Source organism: Rhinichthys klamathensis, unplaced genomic scaffold (genome assembly GCF_029890125.1).
Source record: "Rhinichthys klamathensis goyatoka isolate OS25496 unplaced genomic scaffold, OSU_Roscu_1.1 h1tg000048l_1, whole genome shotgun sequence".
Classification (NCBI taxonomy): domain Eukaryota; kingdom Metazoa; phylum Chordata; class Actinopteri; order Cypriniformes; family Leuciscidae; genus Rhinichthys; species Rhinichthys klamathensis.
In genome coordinates this window covers 20455-41961 of record NW_026606594.1, presented here as the reverse complement: position 1 = coordinate 41961, position 21507 = coordinate 20455, and the positions used below count along the sequence as shown (strand labels likewise).

The 21507-nt window shown below is 39.2% G+C and overlaps 1 protein-coding gene across 11 annotated transcripts in view; it reads right to left on the bottom strand.

Annotated features, from left to right (window-relative positions):
- The window catches only part of nav3 (neuron navigator 3), a 111153-nt gene extending 96913 nt beyond the window's left edge, over positions 1-14240 (bottom strand). For 5 of the 11 annotated variants that reach the window (XM_056247431.1, XM_056247435.1, XM_056247433.1 and 2 more), the window contains exons 1-3: positions 14154-14235; positions 10191-10308; positions 9529-9581 (exon numbers count right to left, since the gene is read on the bottom strand). In XM_056247431.1, the coding sequence (XP_056103406.1) occupies positions 9529-9531 (3 nt within the window). In that variant the 5' untranslated portion in view covers positions 9532-9581; positions 10191-10308; positions 14154-14235. Of the gene's footprint in view, positions 1-9528; positions 9582-10190; positions 10309-14153 lie in introns of all 11 variants that reach the window. The other 6 variants (XM_056247437.1, XM_056247432.1, XM_056247434.1 and 3 more) reach the window with 2 other exon arrangements.
- Between the last annotated feature and the right edge of the window lie 7267 nt (positions 14241-21507).

The following is a 21507-nucleotide window of genomic DNA, read 5'->3' as shown; positions in this document are numbered from 1 at the left end:
GATATAGTCAATGGGCCAGACCGCACTATATTATTATGCGACAAGCTCAATACTATGTGGAATGCATTGTGCTGTGTGCTGGACCGTTGTGACAGAGGCGAAGACAGTTGACTCAGCTCATACAGTATATGAGACCCTGAGGGGTTGCCCCAGTGCACATTTATTAATGCAATCTATAATACACAGTCTCACAAGGAAATGTCACTCTAGTGGCGATTTCCACTATTTGTATTACTATTTTTAATGCTGTTTTGAAGGGTATTGTAAAGAATCCTCAGTTTTCACTTTAGATGACTGTGTAATAAAGAAAGTGTTTATATGTCATGCTGATACATAAAGAACTAAAACAATCTAAGTAGATCACATAAATAATAAAAAAAGAATATTTAACGGTTATACACAATTATTAAATTGTATAGATTCATTCAAATGATTTGGTTGAATATAAATACTGCAATACAGATAAAACTGCAATACAATACTGAGAACTTAAGAAAAATACAAAAAAAACCTAAAAACTGTTCATTAAAAATTTGAATTAGACAATTAGACGATGAACATTACCCTATATTTTTCTGACTCCTGTCACATTTTAATTGGAATGTTAGCTAATGTGTGTTTCATTAAGCATGTTCAAATTAAATGCAAGCATTCAGAGTGAACAGAAATCGAACAAATTAATTCGTACAGTGCTTTCATTAAAAAATCTGACCTTATCACACGGCTCTGGAACACTATTGTAATTGGTCAATCACAGCATTTTATGGTTAAAAGTGTGTGTGTGTGTGTACAGTATAATGAACACTATAATGTTGTCTCACTCACCTAATTACCTGTGCTAGTTTCATGTCACTCATATTTTGTCTCGCATGTTTTCAATTAGCCATGTACAGTAATATGTTAGATAATATACAGTCAGCGAGTCCTTATATCTATAAAAATGACCCTTTAGAGTGTTTCTTTTAAAATAAGGTTAAATATTCTAAGAAGACTCAACTGGCGGAGTGTATATCTGCAGTTCATGCAGGCACCACTAACTGCCATTATTTACTAAAATGCTGTAGTTCTGCTGTGAAGGCCGAAAGGAACATAATTTAATGTCATTCTCACAGCTGTCACAGATTTACAGTCTTTCACACAACTCCATCCATCCTCTGACCTCAGTGCCCCACAGCGTCCAGCATGGAGCCAGAAAGATCCACACAGATCACATACAGTATTAACTCCCACACACACTCGCAAACACACAGAATGACGAATGAATGAGCAATTGTTAATGCGATCCGCATCGACAGCATCTTGTTTCTTCTTACATCTGTCCCGATGGCAAGTAGCCTGTTTTTCATATGACACACATCCCTCACACAGCCGCACATGCAAAGGAACCTAATGCGCTTTTAACGTTTGATTATCTTCTCTCATAAACCTCTTCTAATGGCAACACAGAGCAGAACATGTGTGGTGCACCAGAGACGGGCTGTTTTTCATTGCAGTCTCATTCAGACGACGGCACATGGGCACCCGACTTCAAGTCCTGACCAAACACTGATTCAGACATTCTCAACGAAGATGAAACGTACTTAACACTAATGTGGTCAAACGCTAAACGCTTGCCTGGCATTTCAACCGCATCGTTTAATGCTTTTCTGGAGTGTTTACGATATATGATAGCTCATAATGTCTCAGACTGAACATTTGTTGCCGTCACCAAAGGCGCGAGCGGATGCTGTTGATTGACAGACGTGCGCGAACAGACATATGGATGGGGTTTGCGATTTAAAAGCGAGAAGATCATCAAGTTTGGTGTACGTTACGGATATAATCCCATAAGTACGGTTGGAAATTCCACCCTCTTTTTAATAGCAGTCCCATCAACCCATCCCTCTGTTTATTTTTAGTCTGTCTCTCGGCCTACAGTGATGTACACATACAGAAACCGTGATTCTATACGCTAATGGCGAGCAGAGCTCCCGCCAGCTTTAGATGCCGAACCGCCGCTTGCCGAGCGGTTTTTCAAACCATGTGGGATTTTAACAACTCTCCGGGAAAGTCAGATCGTCTGTTTTTCCGACATAAACTGACATTTTCCAGCACCAGATATGCCATTAAACGCAATTAGGGAGGAGAATGTTTTGATGAGGTATATTTTCACAAAATAATATTGAGAAATTTATAAGCAAGCACTTTTCAGGGCTGACACGGATGCAAACGGGATGGAAAATTACCACGAGTAGGCTTACATCCCTTGCTCGAAATGACAACGGCGAGCTGTTTAAGTTCACTGTCTCTGCGAGCTGCAACCGTCATAAATCTGATCATGTTTAATCTATACAACACACTTATCAGAGCGAGGCTTTAATGCAGAGTAAATGTTTGCACTCGGGTCCGGCTGTGTGGATCCAGATGCTGAGGGGCCCAAGCTAGCTGCGCGGGGACAGACTCCAAGCATATCAGATAACCGTGGGGTGAGCGCTGGCTTTGGAAAGTGTTGCTGCTCCAACACTACCATGAAATACAAATGGTCTCTAGCCTCAATTATATGGCTTTCACTTAAAAACCACTCGGAGCAAAGAGAACAGATAAATGCCGTTTTCTCCGACACTTCGGGGGGGGGGGGTTTACAGAGAGACAGCTGCAGTCGTTTTGTACCATTTAATTTCCTCTGATCATAGTGACCACATACACATGAATTTGATGAGCAGTCCATAAGTTCAATCCAAAAAGAAAAAAAGAAAAAGCCTGTGCAATAGAACACACTGGGGCTCATTGTCAAACAGGGACGTTTAATTTTTAATTACACAACAACAACAAAAAATAATTCTCTAACAGTGGTTCATAGTTCAAAAGTCTTCAAAAGTTTATATTTCAAGGTAATATTCAGTTTCAATTTAAAGGGAATTCTACCTTCCAAACTCATTTTTAAAAAAAAAACAAACAAAAAAAACTGTTTTTGAAAAAATGTTTTCCCCCTCCATTCTCCATATAATGAAAGTGAATTTTAACCAAATAGTTGAACAGTATTATCAGTATTTTTCACAAATTTACATTTGGGGCAAGTTGTCAAGTTGTGTTTTAAATGTCATAAATGTATGCAATTAAAAAATTGGGCCAAACAACCGCTCTGTTTTTTCCATTCAATTTTTTTCTCTTTCTTTATTCTTATAATTAGTTTACTATCGGTTTTGCTGATAAAGCCGTTTAATGGCAGGTTCCTGTTGTGACAACTTACACCATAAAGTGTGTTAAATAAACTGTATCTTAATACAAACAACAAAAGATATTATATAAAATGTGCTATATATAATATTGAAATAGCAAACCAAGTGAAAATAATTTAGTGCTACTTTTTTCACTTTGCTCTTCAGGGCTTTAATTAATAACTTTTATTAATTGTTTTAATTCATGCAATAGGACAGTCATGTCTGCACTAATAGTGTTATGGTAATGCTTGGCAGGTCTATTTGTTAAAGCCATCTCAGTGCCAACTTCAGCAAGCCATTCTCTGTGCCCAGTGGGCATTGAGACAAACAACCGTAGCTGAGCCATTATGATGCCAGCCAATGAAGACAGCCACATGATTCAGACACATGATTCCTGTGGCCTCCTCTATCTAATTAGCAGCTAAATGGATCAGGCTGCAGCCACTGCCCTGCACAAGACTGGTGGAGGTACGGCACCAGCAGGATAGACTGCCTGCAACATGTGCTTTGATGTGTCTGCTCTCTCAAAACATCTGAGAATGCCAAGATTTCATACTGCAGGTCCACCATTTGGGAGAAGGTAAAATGCCTGTTATTTTCTTCCTTGAAACTTCAAAAAATGACCCAAAAGCACCAGAAAATATCATAAAATTGGTCCATGTGACAGGGGCACTATATTTCCAAGTCAATAGTTTGTTGTTTTGTCAGTGAGAGATATTACTCAAGAAATAACTCAATAAATAAGAGATCATTTTGATTCATAATTTTTTTTTAAACTGGAACAACTAAATAATAGAAAAGATTTTGTTTTGTCATGAAGGTTTATAGTAAATAATGACTTAAATTTTAGATGACTTGGGATATAGCGCACAAGCTGTTTACTTTAATGATACTTTTTTTTTATTTTGAAAGCTCTAGTACGCTTTCATTGCATGTACGCAAAATGCATAGAAAAGGAGCAACCACAGTCTTCATTTTTCTCTCCTTTTGTGTTTAACATAAGAATGTCATATTGGTTTGGAATGACATGAGGGTGACAGAATTTCTATCAATTTAAGGCCATCATCCCATAAATTAATAAATCATAAATCATCTCATTAATGCTCATGTATTTTTGAATAATGTTTTGGTTGACAGATTTGCTCTTTTAGTCATGTCACACAACCGGTTCTTTCATGTTACCACCGGAAACCTCTTTGCTGTAGTTATCCTCTTCAAAGTCTGTTTTATGTTTGATCTTTGTAGATTTCTACAAGTTGCTGGGATTTCACAGGCTTACTTCTATAGTTTCCTCTGTGTAGAATTATTAAGCTTATTGTTGCCGGGCAGAAAAGCATTCAATGAGATGTAATCAGAGGATTAGACTCTCTGGGTTTTAAACTCTGGGAGACCGGATATTTGGAGGTCCATTAAAATGTCTGTCAAATATGTTTGTTGTCGCCATAATGAATGAACATTTCCTTTATTCATAACTGTGAAAATGTCTTCGAAGACATGATTACAACAGGACAGGGAAATTAGATTTTGAAAGCATGTCAAACATGTCTGAGGAAGGAAAAAGACATCAGGGCCCGCCAACCTCAAGGTAATTTCTAAGCGGATTGAAATCTTTATAATAACTAAAATGACTCCCTGTCAAAAGTAAAAAGTGGAAAATCCATCAATCCAAAAACAGATCCTCACACAGAAGAGGTCAAAGCACAATCACAGTCCAGTGGCAGTAAACATTTCTGACAGGAAACATTCAGAACCATTTCTGTTATGTCCACAAGCCCAAGTGGAAAGGTCATCCCCAATGTCAAACACTAAACGTCACAAATCAAATGTGAACGTAGAGTGTCATTATGTGGCGTTAAACACACGAAAAGACAAGGTGAGAAATGTCCTATGATTCTGTGCAAGAGGCATTTAGTCATTAACAAACTTCTCAACCCCTCTGAGCTGGCTAAGCAGAGAAAGAGAGTGAGAGTTGACCTGATATTAACCACCACCTGTAAGACACAAAAAACAAGTCTGCAGAAAAAAAATCCATCTTAAAGGTGCATTGCGCAACTTTTCATGTTAAAAATACCTGTTTTTCTATCCTATACATGCTTAAAGAACTGCCTGCTGGGCTGAATGAGCCCTTCTCTGCGCACTGAGATTGCCTCTATAATCCTGTACAGTAATATATATAAGAGGGATTCGGGCTCGAATTTGAGACTGGGCGTGACGTCATGCGCGTTCACGCTCACCAGGCTATGTCTCGCAGGTTTGTGTATTCGCCGGCGCCGCCATTCTCCGCATCAGCGAAGACAACTCGTGTGTCAAAGGTAGAAGATGGATTCAAAGAGATACTAACAAAATCAACAAAAGCCCATCCTTTTGATGAACTAACTTACAGTATTAACTAACCAAACTAACGCAATAAAGTTCCAAAGCTTATTCTCGAGGAACTAACTCACTAATACTAACTCGATTAAGTCGCACAGACCATCCTCTTGACGAACTCATTTTCGAACTAACCAAACAAACTCTATAAGAACCCAAAGTCCATCCTCAATAAAGGGTTCATTGATCCTGACATGTGGACGAGCTGACATCCAGAAGGGTAAACCTGCTGAGCATCTGAGGTCTCTCTAACGACCAGTTGGGTAGATGCTGTATTAATCATATAAAGGTGAATGCGGTGTGCCATCAGAGGGATATGCTGATGTCTGTGTCCGCAGCGAGGAGCGAATCTCTCAGCTGTCAGCTAACAGATGGAGCCCAGATGATGCAGCCACTTTACAAGCCCTAACACACTTAACTGCACTGGTCCTCCCACAAGACCTGGAGAGGTAACCAATCAGTCAGCCTCTCCTGACGCCCACAAAATGAAACCTGCAAGAGACACTGACAGCAACTCATAATATGTGTATAGACAGATTTGAAGTTTATGTGGTGCATTTTGTGAATTGCAGTCCAATTGTGTGCCTAGTCATCTGTAGCCTTTTGAAGTGCAATGTGGTTTATTGAAATTTTGAATTATATAGATTAGTATTGCGACACTTTTCTTTCAGTTGAATGGCTTTTTATGGCACTGTTTGGATTTCTTTCTGTCTTTTTCTGAGCTGGAGGGCATCTGGTTGTGTTCAAAGGCGCGCTCTGCATGCACAGTTCCTGTGGTTTCCAGTTTTAGTGACGAGACAACACTGTCAGACTGAATTTGTCCCAACAATGCCTGATAGGAGAGGAAAGAGGTGCAAACAGGGATTTGATAAAGCAGCCGTCAGCCACAAAACATCCACTAAGCCAATAGTCTCCTCAGTGATCTTAATGTTTATACTAAATGAGATCGCAAACTGCATATTACATTTTAAATTTTGAATTTTCCAATATGTTGCCTCTAATCTGTTTGTGCAAAATAATTTGTGTACACATGCTTCGGAGATGTCTTCAAATGTTGCAATCCCTGAATCTGCTAAGAAAGCCAAGCTAATGGGATACGCTTGTGTACAGGGGAACTCCCATTCTAATGCATAACCTCTCGAAATAGCTGTCTCTCACTGACTACGCTGCGAATGGCAGAGAGGGCTCATTTGGTTTACCAACATGTTCAGAATTCCAGACTAATCCGAATACCAGCCTTGGGATCGTAGCCATTCCTTATGGGAAAAGTGGGTCCTACCTTTTTAGCTTCTTGTGCAATTGCGGTTCAAAAGACAAACGTTTCCATAAGGGTCAGTGAATGAACAGACAGCCTGTAGGCGGCGATTTATCTGCCTCTCTTCATGCCAGTTTAATTAAGCCCCGAGAGACCAATCAGATCAATGAGAGAGAGTTTATTACGCATGTAATTTAGCAACCATCTTCATTGCCTGGGAAAGCACCCAACAGTACACTCATTTAACTGAAGCCGAGTCACTTTTAACAGGTGCTTTTAATGGACATGAACAAGCGGGTTTTTTTTTTGCTAATGCCAAAGTTGTAAAGTTTTATTGGTTCACAGCGGAAAATGCATGGAGGGCTATCTAATCCTAATCGATAAGGAATTTCCTTTCTGAATGATAGTTATAATTGATTATTCCTCAATGGCAGATTGCCGACTCCCTGAGCAATGAGGCTTGACGTGATTTACTGTTTAATATGAACTGCCACACAGTAACAAATACAGGAAAAGGGGCACAATAGATTCGCTTCCTGACTTATATCTGAACACGTTAACCAGGCTGAGGGCAGGATATTTCTTATCCTCTCATTTAACACACATAAATGACCCCATCCTACACAACTCCCAGAAAAGACCATCTTAAACCAGCATGGATTTTTGATGGTCAACTGGCAAAAAATGCTAGTATACTCGCTGCATAACTACCATAAAACGGTGCATCCTTGAAGAAATCAACTAGCTAGTCACAACTTTTTCCCTAAATCATATTGTCGCAAATTTGACGTTCAACCACGCTGAAGAAAATAGTGTCACTGATGTTCAGTGATGGTTCATTTTTGTTGTAAAAAAGTTATTAATTTAGTTCATTTATATATATAGTCACTCGGGAGAAAACAGTGATGTCATCGTCCAGCTCAGTTCAGCTCTCATATAATGGGGTCAATGCAGGAAGATCAATAATATTGTTGAATATTAAGTGTCCCCAACTAAGCAAGCCAAAAGCCAAAGGTGACAGTGGCAAGGAACCAAAACTCCATCAGGTGACAGAATGAAGAAAAAAAACTTTGGGAGAAACCTGGCAATTGTGTGCAAAAGTTGTAAACTTCAAAAAGGACATACATGTATCGTAAAAGTAATCCAACTCCAGTGGTTTAATCAGCCTTCTGGTTACTTTGAATGTATGCATCTCACATGACTTAACATTATGATAAGCACCAATGAGGTTTGATGTTACTGACATGTGGCCAAATTGACTAAAAACAACATTTTCATTTTCATCATTCACTACTCATTTAAGCTAGTTAAGAACCCTGTACACCAGCATCCCATTTATCAACAAGGCATGCTGTTTTAGCACAATAACCTGTTCCTATCAATCAAACACTGACAAAAACCTTAGCAATCACAGACAAGTCTCCCGGTAATCTGCAACAATGTGCTGATAGGTTACTCTTGTGAAGCTTGGCTGTGATACAGTATGTGTATGTCAGATTCCTCTATAACCTCAACTTCCTGTAAACAGTTTTATAAACAGGCATGCTTCCTCAGAGTAAAACCTCTAGTACATACGTGTGCACACACATGCTGGCCGCAGGTGCAAGATCAATGGCCATTGAATGAAACCTCCTACAACTCCCCAAAACACTCAGCCTTGAACTTAAAACTAAATATTTTACTGCAGTCTTTGTGCTCTTCCAATCTGACAAGCATACCTACATGGGAGTTGTAAGGAAAAGCCCACAGTAACTATCCTAGCATTCTCTGCTATACTCATTGACATGCAGAGAGTTATAGCCCAGTGCCCGGTCGGTCCATTCTACTGCAGAAAAGACCTGTGAAGCCACTAAAGCCTTTACTGTATTACGGCTTAGCAAGAGTTTAATCACTGCAATGTGCCACAGAAGAAACACAACATAAGCATAGAGGATCTTACTTACATGTATAACAACAAAGAATCATTAGTTTGCAAAATCCTCAGCAAAAACATTATCATTTGGTCGACCAAATGGAACAAAATAATAATTGATCTTCATGATTTTGTGACAGAAGCAATTTCAAGAGACTAGTTTATTTTATAGTGACATGCGCTGTTTAACATAGAAATGCAATGACAAAATAGCTATATAATACTGTTGTGACAAAAAATAAATAAATATGTAACAAATACGTTCACACATTTTATAATAATATATAGCTATGTCTATATATATATAATATATATATATATATATATACACATGCATATAATATATAACAGTGTTATCACAACTATATAATAACATAAAGGAAAGTATGTGAATTACGTGAAGAATTATCTCAACCAACTTCATGAAAAGCATTCTAGCATGATTTGTAAATACTACTAAAGAAGTTTGCATGTAATACTGGACACTTGTTTCCTTTACTATTAGTTTCAGTTAATTTAATTGTTTAAACTTATACGTAGATACAATTTATGTTTGTCTACTAAACAGATTTCAAGTATTTTCAATTTCTGATCAAAAGTTCTGTAAGAATTAGTTACAGATGCTAATGTAAAAAACCTTAATATATCAGGACTTTGTATAAAACGAAAACCAATGATGGAGAGAACAATCATCATGCTATTACTCTATTTACATTGCATAATCACAAATGGACTAATTTAACCAATGAAGCAATGTATTTTAAAGCATTATAGATGAAAAAGACACTTACCATTTGAGAGTGAGTCTTGGGGCAGATGTTAATATCTTCTACCTTTTCATTAGCTGCAAAAGAGTTATTGCTGGGTTAAACCTCTGCAGCACACTGGTACACAGCAAAAAAAGCATACCATAACCTCTGGCCTTTCCATCCACGGGTTACCGTCATGAGGCAAGAAAGTTTGCCTTTGCAGTTTGTGAGAATTTGTGATTGAATGGGCATATGTATGTTCGCAGTGTGGGAGAAAATGCTGAGAAAATGAACGGTTGTTAATTCATCAGCTGTTGGTTGCGAGTTTGTGACATAAGATCTTCCATTGTATGCTGGAGGTTCATAATAACGTTTCAGGACAGCCCAGAGGAGGGGAAAATGGGATGGGGGCGAAGAAAGAAGGAAAAATAAAAAAGACAGACTGACACACATGCACACAACGCAAACCACTCTGGGCTCACTAAAGTGAACACATGGGAGACACATGCTTTAATAGTGCAGAAATAGAATCCAATTCTCATGTTGCTGATTTTCTACGGCTTCTAATCCAGTTTAACGTGAGCAGAATAACTTAAAAATGAAACGCTGTAAGTAGTTATGTTTTACACAAATAATTGTATCACTCAAATGAGCTGTGAAGATTTATTAGCCTGCACTGTGTGTCTGTGTGTGCATGCTCTCACCTATTATCTGGATGATTTCTGCCAGCAGAACTCCATCGGGTATGTCCTGAGTCAGGTCCTTAATAAGCCTTGGACAACCGGACTTGGCCAAATAATGGTTCGCCCAATCAGTGTAGATCTATAGGGAATAAGAATTATTTTTGTTAAGTAACAGAAGATGGACAGAAGACTAGACAGAAAATACAGATTAATGAAGATTTATATCCAAGAGGACCTAAGCAGGTAAAACGTTTTTGTGGTTTGATTCATGGAAGATTCACTCAACACTGACCTGAACCACATACTATGAGAGACAGAGAAAGAGAAAAACACAACCATCTGTAGTATGGACAAGTTGAGTTCAAATGAATCAAAACTATCAATAAGGCTTCAGCATTTGTAACAGCTTATCTGGATTTTCTACTGGATAAAATCCAGCCCTAGCATGACACTATGACACAGCTGATCCATTTAATCAGATGTGGATTACACAGATAACGGGTAGCTACTTACAACAAATTAACTTTTCCAAATGTTAATTCTTCTCTAAAGGCTGGTGTCATCACATCTTCTTGAGCTCATAAACCATCATTAAAGTCTTTTAAATTAAGTCCTGGTTCATGAACGTTTTTACATAACAGTTTCAGAACAGTCCCAGTAGTGAAACAGAAAAAGTTAAAATAAGTTAAAACAGCATACAGGGAACACTAAATAGAAAGTCCTTATTTATTGCTTAATATACCGGGTCTGTTCGAGCAAATGCAACCCCCTAGTGACTCAGTAATATGTCTAAAAGATTCCTTGGATATGGTGTTCCTCAGGGGTCTGTTCTAGGGCCCCTAAAAATACTCATGTCGCAAATCTTAGAGCTCTGCTCTTTTGTTGTGATCTTAGGATTACATATCATTGCACAAAAGGCAAGCGGTTTTCCATTTCCTACCTAAGTGAAAGCACTCCAGTGGCAAGGTACACTCTTAGAACTCACATCCTCTCACTAATAGAGTTGCCTGTATGGGGCTTTTGTCTGTAATGTTTCATTTCAGTATGTGAATTTTACAGTGACTATCAAATAGGTTTAACTTTTTCAGCTCAACCAAACAGCGGTTCTGTATCTTATCTGTTTTTTCAATGTGCCATTTGATTTTGTTCCTAGCAGAAAATGGTCAACCATCCTACTGTACTGTTGCTATAAACCTTTTGTTTTGGCTTCCTTTAGACAGTTTGAGCCTTAATTAGGGTGGTCAGACCTCACCACACCCCCATAATCTGCACCATGCTTCACGTTTAAGTTATGAATGACGCACTGAAAGCTATTTCAAGTGGTAAAAGTCATTTACTCCCACGAACCCAGTAAAATTTCAAAGGAATTTTCATTCACATAGATTCACGTTTCATTTTAGACCATATTATAATGCCTCATGAAATTTAAAAAAAACATCAGCCACACTCTCTCGCCACCTCAAACACAGTAACCAATTAAACATTTCTGTCTTTGCCAGGCAAAAGGGAGCATTCCACTCAAAGATGCCACAGTTCAAAGGTTTCGTCTGTTGTGGTTTCAGCATATGAAGAGGAGTCATTAACGGGAACAGGGTGATGAAGAACACTTTACTCACCATCCTACTTAAACACAACACAATGCAAAAGCTCACCACTCCAAACCACAGTCACCTCCGAGAGTTGAGTAAACAAAGAGCTACTTTACCGCATATGCCAACACCTCTAGTCATGGCAGAGAAAACAGCAAAGAATTTACACATTTCCGCAGCATCTACAGTAGTAAGCCAGGTGATTTCTGCTTTGGTTTGGCTATGATATTGATGTTTTAGTTCATCCTAGTGGTCCAGGATGTAGGAGGAAGACAGATATCTGTGGCTTAACCTGAGTTGGTGAGGTAAATTGATGCAGTGGTTAAAAGGTCAGAAAAAGTGGAGTATAAGAGAGATTCCCTGATTCTCTGCAGCACAACCCTGTTCCCATTTTCTCTGCCTAACGGAGGGCAGAGAGAATAAGGGGTGCCACAGTGCCACAGTTGTTCATGGGCTCGAAGGGCAGAAATTGTCCATCTGGACCTTTGAAAGGAAGGAAAGAAAAATCATTCTGTCATCCTCTTATTGCCTCCAGCGCCCAAAGATCAACAAAGAAAGCAGAGAGAGACATGGTATGAGAAAGCAAGATGAGAGAACAAAACGAGAGAGAGAAAAAGCGGGAGAATGAGTGTATCTTGTAGCTTTACTTTATTTTTGGTAAATTTATGTCAAATCTAGGCTAAGTTGTAACTTATGCAAAGCTGGTGCAACCGGCCCCTGGATATCTAATTGTTCTATTGATTCCAATTGTAATTCAGCTCCAACCCTGATCAAACACAACTGATCCAGCTTATTGAGATCTTTAGGAGCACTTGATAAATACAGACACGTGTGTTGAATCAGGGTTGGATCTGAACTCTACAGGTAGTGAGGATCTCCAGGAACAGGATTGGGCTGCATTGCCCAACTGGAACAAGATAACAACCAAAAAACTTGACTTTTAGTTGTTGATTGTTCAATACTTTTACCTTTTCCCTCAGAACCCTTCACTCTATATAGTGTAGCTTTGGGACTATTAAAGCTGGGGTTCATAACCTAGGGTTGAAATTATGCTAACATCTGTCAAAATTATACATGTGAAACATTGCTGAAAAGCTGCTTAAATTCTAAGCCACCTGTTCTCAAACAGGTTTCCCAAAACTCCTACCATTGGCCAGACAAACAGCCGTTCCCCAAACGCTATTGGCTGAGCTAATGTTGCTGTGCAGAGCTGGTCAGGATGCAAAACAAACAAAGCAATGTTTTGAAAACACCACAGAGACAGTGTTTTCACTCTCCAGGGAAATTGGTTTACTCACAGTTGTCTCTGTATATTAAGCTGGGATAAGAGTATATATTTTAACGTCAAAGAAATTACACACTTCAGCTTTAGATTGGCGCTTAAATTAGCAAAAAGAACTGAAAATTACAAATAAAAAGCTGACAGGTACAGTAAGACTAAAGGAGTCTCCCTACGTCCTATTAATGAGGATAGAAGTGGATACAGATGAAATCTCCCTGAGAGGACCATTACCACAGTCATTTCACTTTCTTAGAAACCAATTGATTCATCTGAAAACCACCATTAACATTTTTATCAACATAGGCAACGTACAATATATCGAGGAGAAGCTGGAATCTCCTATGCACACGATAACCACCAGCACACTGTAAATGCTTTAATCAATGCTGCCATTAACACTCAGGCACAAGGGAGGGGGAAATGGGCCGGTCTGCAGCTGTAAATAAGCGACTGTTATGGCAGAAGGAAACTGGTTGTAAAGCAGTCTTTCAATCTGATAGTTTCATGGAGGGAAGTACATCGAGCCAAGGTTAAACAGTTTCCCGTCCCGTTATTTCAGGGGGAGAACTTGCTGATGTTTCCCACTGTGAGACCGGCAGAAGCTCACATGAACACAAACACATCCAAAACTCAGTCAGTCAGTGCTCTTCAGTCCCCAGATGTTTGCTGGATCCCATCTGAACAGCATTAATCTAGTGCCCAAGCACCCCTTGACTTCACTCACAGCTATTTATCATGCGTCACGGTTTCTTTTCCCACGACCCATTATTTTCAATTCATCCCAACAGCTCTGACACTGTGGTTTTGTCTCTATTAATGAGCAAGCGCTTGTTTGGCTAATGCATCACTCCGCTGTAAAACCCAACTATGCCACCCTCAGCATTCACGCAGCATTAAACGGACACACACACACACACTCATACAGCCGTCATTCATGAGTGCAGCCTCCTCCCCTCGCAAGTAGGTTGCCAGTGCACACATACATGCGTCCAGACACACACATCCATCAAACAAAAACACAAATCCCCAGGCTTTGTCCCTGACTCTAAGAAGCAGTCAACAGTCCCTGTTGTTTCAGCCTGGCAGAGTTAAGCTCGAGTGAAGTGTGTGTACCTCTTAAGAGTATCTGAGCCCAGGTTGTCCCCGTCCTCAGTGTCCCGCTGATAAACGGCAGCGTTCGGCTCTCTCTACAGTCTGCAGTGCCTATAACTGCGCAGGTACTGGAAGCCTGCAGTTACAGTACTCGGCCAATAGGGGGAGTCAGCTGCTGGGAAAGGCTGCCATGCATAAGCCAGAGGGGTCTGTGAGTTCACTGCCTTGCGGATGATCCAGAGACCGTATTTGGTGTTTATTTGAATGCTTTTAGATGAAGTTTAGATTATGAATCACAGGACTGAGTGGAAAAGGAATGTAAATGTATTATTTAATAAAAATGAGGGGCTCTGTAAGCATATGGAATACTTAACGGCCCTGAAACACTTAAGGGCTGTTGTGTAATGCTGTAAATTGAGTTATATGACTGTATGGGACTGTAAACCTTTATATATCTTATTAGAGGAATTCGTTAAAATAACTAAAAACAATATCAAGGAAAAGGGATAGAGCTAAACAAAATCAGGAAGTTGTTAAACAGCAGGTTTACAACACAAATACAGCGTAAAATCAGACTACAATTTTACATTTTCTCAAGAAAATGTGATTGTGCTTGCTTGAGTAAAATTGGGTTTTCTGAGTGGCTGGTCTATATGGTATTTCTATACAGTTGCTAAGAGATTTAGAGCTTGTTTGTCATTCCTATGGTGTTCTAAGTGGTTGGTAAGTCAAAAGAAGCAGTTACACTTTATTTTACAGTGCCCTTGTTATATATGTTACATGTACTTAGTGTATAAATAACAGACAATTATGCATAATTACATGCAACTAAGACTAAACCAAACCCTAACCCTAATTATATAGTTAGTACATGTTGTTAATTACTAATACACAACAGTGCGAGACAAGTTAAACTACCACTCAAAAACTTTTAAAATGTAGTATCAAAATCAATGAAGTATCAAAGTCAAAGGAGTCCAAAATAACATTGCACCCCAATGACTTTCATTATAGACAAATTGGTTGTGAATTTATTTTAATATCTGACAGAAAAAAAATCATTTAGGTTTGGAACGTCATGAGTGGGGAGAATGAAATGTTTTAAATCACATAATTTGCACACAAAAAAATCGAATACATGTCAGGCTGCAGAGAGAGAGAGAGAGCGTACAGAATGCGTTTGCAGTACTCAGGGATAGAGAGACACCTCGAGGAAAGGGAATCATCTTATGACATTGTAACTGAGCAATGAGCAAGACTTTGCTGAATCAGGGCTGAGGCGGCAGCAAACACAGCTCACCGCTGTTTACCCATAACACACCAGCCGTCAGTCTGTGTGACACTTGAGTTTAATGCAGTTTCTCCATTGATTTCATGGTAGTTTTCCATTCATACTGAGGCACGGCGTTCCGCCACATGAATGGGAGCGCAGACTGCTGACATATGGCTGTGATTCTCTCATTTGGCTCAGGGGAGATTGGAAGAGGATGGGGACTAGGGTTTTATTGTGTGTACAGTTGTGTATGTGTAAATCAAACATCACTCTCAGACTAAACCCTCGGCGGAGAAGGGCGAGAGTGTTTGTCGTTTCTACAAGGATGAGACGCCACTGTGCGCTTTGACAGGAAGTACAGGCAGTTGGGCTGTCAGAACTAGTTTCCTGTGTGCTCGCTGGCCCTTGGCTGCTCCTCGTCCCATTGAAAGATGGGCCTCCTAAATGCTCCTCTCAGCCAGGACACCCACACACACTTGAACCCAGCGAGACGACAAATGTCCCTTCCTCTCACATGGCATGACATTATCATTGTTGACTTGGCACACAGCTGACATTTGGAGATGCTCTTTATGTTGAGACCTCATAGACGGTGAAATTAATAAGGTGCGAGCCCTACCCACTCTTTCAGACCACATTCTCATTGGCCCATTGATGAAATTTCATAATTTAAGAAAATACACTGGCAAAATGTTCCTCCTAATTGTATATCAGATAAATACCAGCATGGAGGAAGATAACAGGTTTGCCATTTATGGGCTCTTGACAGAAGACCCACACAACAGACAACCAGGTTCATTAAGTGACCTGAATTAATCTGTGTCAGTAGCTGCCAATTGAGTTAATTGTGTTTGTTTGAAGGTTCGTACATCAGAATGTTCATGAGCGGCACAGAGACTCATTTAGTCTAGTTTCCCTTGAGAATCCCCACAGAGCAGCTGACATACTAAAGTGCACAGACAACAGAGAATCCCCTGCTCCAGCATTTAGTAATTAAAGCATCTACGCAGAATATTCTCCTGAGTGTTGAATACCGTAAAAATCAATGGACGATGATGATGCGTGCGAAACAAGGTTACATAATGGTAAAACGTCCCTTTGTTGTTCATAATCAACAATGAAAGGTTCCCTTTTGGAGCCAAGGCTTAGAGGTAATTCATTGAGAATGGGTGCTTATATGAGGAAAGCAGTTTTGAGCCTATGTTGGAATATACTACAAACATTCTGCCTACTTAACATAGACAACCATTTCAAGTGGCATATGCAAAATGGTTGTCTATGTTGACACTTTGAGATATCTACAGCATGAACCAAACTGCACCATTGCACACATCTGGAAGATATCACTATGCCAAACCTTGTTCACTTTCTCCTCAAAGCAACTTTAAACAGTTCCTGGTTTTCTTCTTTCCAGTACAAACATCATTATCTTGTCCAAGGGAGCCAGTAGCCCTTCATCTCACTTAATGTTCCCAATAATAGCACCTGTCAACCCCATGGTCACTTCATTAAAGGTCCACAAACACTCACAGCTACAGCCAAACTCTTCTCCTTTGAGCACTGCATGGGGAAAATGCCTCTTTAAGTGGAAAATAATGCAACACGTTGTAAAAGCAAACACATTTGTAACCCTGCCACTTGTTAATGGCTGGAACTTCTGCCAAGCATAAAATACCTTTCCTCATATGCATATGCATGTATTTTGTCAATAAAACATCAGGTGCGTCCTTTTCCCACACATACATGGCAAGAGCTAACTAACTTACTTACTAAATAAGTATTAAGTTACAATCCAGAAAAAAAATATATAGATTGTTGTATTACAAGGACAAATATTAAAGTATGTAAATGAATACAGTAATTATTCTTTTTTATTAAACAGCAATTAAAAATACGTAACAATGTTGTATTGTCAAAATGCAAATCCAATGAGAATCAACTTTGAGAATAATTGGGATTACAAAACAGTTTTAAAACTTTCTAAAGACCAGAAAAGTGGGCAAGTTTTCCGTTCTGTTACACAGACATATGCCAACAAAGAGCTCTCGTTTGATGAGAGCTGAAACGAAGATATGAAGGACCTCACGGCAGGGGAGCCAGTCTCTTAAATTCTCTTGCAGCTGTCAATCAGCTGAAGTGAAGAAAGAGAAAGCAAGAAGAAGGGACAGAAAGATACAGAGATGAAAAAAAAACTGGGGATAGAAACATGTGGGAAGAAAGTGCATAAGCCGTATTCTTGAATTGACTTTCAGGAGTTAGGAAGCTGAAGGGAGTTCTGCATTTCTAGAGCACAAACAGTGAAGGACACAATGTTCCTTGGCTATCCACAGTCTATTCACAGAATCTCTGATGAATACTGCTCACACAAATGACAAAAGTCGATTTGACCAAATGTGATGAGCTGGTTCTACGCAACTACAAGAGTCATGTACAAAAACGTTAACAGTGGTTGGTTGCTTTATATGTCAAATCAAACTCTTCCTGCCTAAGTGGCGGATATTGACCATAACAAAGGGCAATGAGGACCAGATTTTAGGTCGCAAGTCAAAAGTCTCCATGACAAAACTGACCTTGACCTTGGCTGAGTTTGAGTGACAGCTCTCTGCCATTCAACCAGTTACCACAGAAATCATAATAAACACAGCGAGATATTTCTTATTATGACCTAAAATGTGGTCATGCTTACTCCCACTGTTGCTGAAAAGAGGAATCTCCCTCAGCCTGCCCCATTTCAAAACATGTCATTACTAAAACAGGCAGCGCTTCCAGAGAAATATCTGTCATCTAATTAGTAAGCACATTTCATTCAGCAGAAAGGAATAATGAGAACTACGTTAGAAAATGTAAGTATATCCATTGGGATCTGGTGTGAAATAGAGCTTAACCACCTAAACCTTTAAATAATTCTGTCGTCTCAAAGTGGAATGCAGCACTGAGATGCAGCAACACTCAGTAACACTTTCTATGATGCATGTAGCCTATATATAATGCATTACATGTATTCATAATGCAATACAGGAGACATTGTAATCAGGTTTATCTGGTCATGAATAATTGTACTGCAAGGTAATACATTATAATACTTGACTTTTTACATTCAAAGAGTACACTGCATTTTAACACTCAAATGTGGTGTTGAGTATATGCTAGCGTGCCTTATACTCTTTAGAAGTGAAAATTACTAATCAATAAGTATCTCATAACTGTGGTTACAAGTATTTAGGGGAACATAGAATGTATTAAGGTGTATCATGCATTATGAATGCATAGAAAGTAAACAACACATTGGCACTGCATTTGTAATTGAAAGTGTTACACAAAACTTTGGGGTGTGAGACATCTAAACTCACTATTTTATCTGACTAAACACTATTCATCTGCATATGTGTGTATATGTGTAGCTTTGCTGGATCTGGACTTAGACATAGCATCTCAGCTATATAGCAACCCCTTTGTCTCTTAGCGACACAAAGCTATTCCTGTCTCTCAGCATGTCTCTATAATTAGCAGTAGACCTGTAAGAGCCACCTTCACTAAATAAATTACCCAGTTTAGAAAAGTAAATAGCAAACGTGTAATTAGCCTCCATCAACTCGTTACTGAGCACCAGCTAGACTGCAAATAGAGACCTTAGCTGTGTTTCAAATATGAGTGAGCTGCCTACCTAGACAACATTTAAGATTTCATACTAGAAACACTCCCAACATGAAGGCTGTTTTTAAAGGCCAAAAAGTAGGATGCAACATTAATCTGCCTGGTTTTATTCAATAAGGATGCAATAAATTTATCAAAAATGACAATAAAGACTGGAGAAATGATGCTGAAAATTCAGCTTTGCCATCACAGGAATAAATTCCGTTTTTCAAAATAGATTTTCAAATGATAATAATATTTCACAGCATTACTGTTTTTACTGTATTTTAAATCAAATAAATACAGCCATGCTGAGCATATGAGACATAAAAAAATTGAAATCTTACCGACCCTAAACTATTGAACAATAGTGTATATTTCATTCAGTACTATTGTTAAAAAAATGTAATAAAAAATTAGTTTTAGGCTTCTTGGAGTACAGTATTAGTTAAGCAACATGCTTTTGTCAAACTCTATTGGAATCAATTTTGAGTCGCGTCTCCTTGCGATTTGTGTGGTTCTAAATCAGTCACTTATAAGGTCCCATTGCTCTTGCGAACTTAGAAGGCTGCTGCCTAACTGAACTGCATCCCATCCGCCCTGATATCATAAACCAATAATGTTAGGATGTGAGGAATCATCGGTAATGTAGTTACCATGTGTATTTATGTTTATGTTTAAGCTCATCTTTGGATTTGATGTGGTGCTAAACTGATATTTGATACAGATGGGGCTTTTCAATCAATTTTGAGTCATGCCCCCTTGTGCTTCACATGATTTTGTGTGATCTGTAGAGCATTCCAAATAAGTCACTTATAAGGTCCATTTGCTGTTGGGAACTAAGAAGGCAGCTGCCAATGTAGATTTGCATCTCATTAACATTATCATTATCTGGCATCAAAAATGCCAGTAGGATAATAGGATTTTCTCTGTATTTAACAAATAAATGAAAAAAAAACTGTACAAGCCATCCTTTGTTAATGCAGGATGACTGTGGAAAAGCGGAGGAGGGGGTCCGGGTGAGTCAGCACACAGTGTTCCAGTATCAGTAGTCTGACTTGACATCCCATAAGTGGATATCACTGAGAATGTATTGCATTTGGAAGAGCAGCGATTACCCCTGTGGGTAATTAGTCACGCTTCCTGCTTGTGTTCAATTAAGTCTGGCCTCATGCTCACCCGTGAGTGAAAGGTGAGTCAAAGCCTGGGGAGAAGCAGTGACACACACCAAAACAACAGCACACTCAACCCTAGCACGAACCTGTGACCTTGTGTATGGTGAAATATATGAAAGCACTCATTTATTTGACTTATTTGTCTCTTCCACACACACATTGCCTTGCAGTTAAACCACTTGTAGAACCATGGAAAGGTTACTGATTAGATTTAATGCACTAGTACTTTCATATATGAAGCCTTGAAAAAGTCAAAGTCCGCTGCCAGTTAACTGAACTGCATCCCATCTGCCGTTAACCAATAATGTTTGGATGTGAGGAATTATAGGTAATGTAGTTACCATGTGTATTTCTGTACCCAAAACCCCCTGATTTTCATATAACCATGATGCAAGAGGGATGCCACATGATAAGTGTCAAACCCAGAGCTCATCTTTGGTTTTGACGTGGCACTAAACTAATACTTAATACAGATGGGACTTTTTTTTCATCTACACGGAATTTGCTGCAGTCTGACATTCCCGTCACATTGACGTAACTTTAATTGGTTTAATAATCAATAATTATGAGGGCTGGTCATTTGAGCGCTTGACGTCCTCATGTTCCATGGACACAGAGAGTGGGATTATGGTTACTTTGAATTCAGGCACGTTTGCTCTCTATGTAAATCAATCTGTGCAACCTTCACAAATGTGATTTAACTCACTGGCTTTCTCTAATGGCTTTTTGATTTGCATCTTCACCCGGACTGCTTGGAGCCTGACTGTCTGCTTGAAACCCACTACCGGCAGCTCCCACTAGAGGGCCCCGTTTTCACTCAATACTGTGGTGCATCTTACAGAGGGAGAAAAAGCTTGGAATTTTAGCCTCACTGGAATTTAACAAGCAGGAAACCAAAATATGCTGAGTCATTTTCATTCACTTATGAGTCATTGGAGAGTGAAACCAAACACAAAAAATAATGGCTACAATTTGAGACAGAAGCCTTGCCGTATAGCAGTGCTGTATATCTCTGCGGTTCAGACACTATATGAAGCGCACCAATTCAGACACCAATAAAACACGCTTTCATCACGTCAGAACGACCGCCTATCAGAGCCGTGGGGCATGTCATCATTCTTACTGACAGCGAGAGTGGGGTTGAGTCTGGATTTGCCCTGACCTCCACACACACACACACACGCACACACACTTCATAATAGAGCTGTTCAGTTTGTGGTTAAAGGTCTGTGATTAAAGACTCAATTAAATCAAAATTAGAGTTGTGTGGCTTTAAGTCCATGTGCATCAGTTT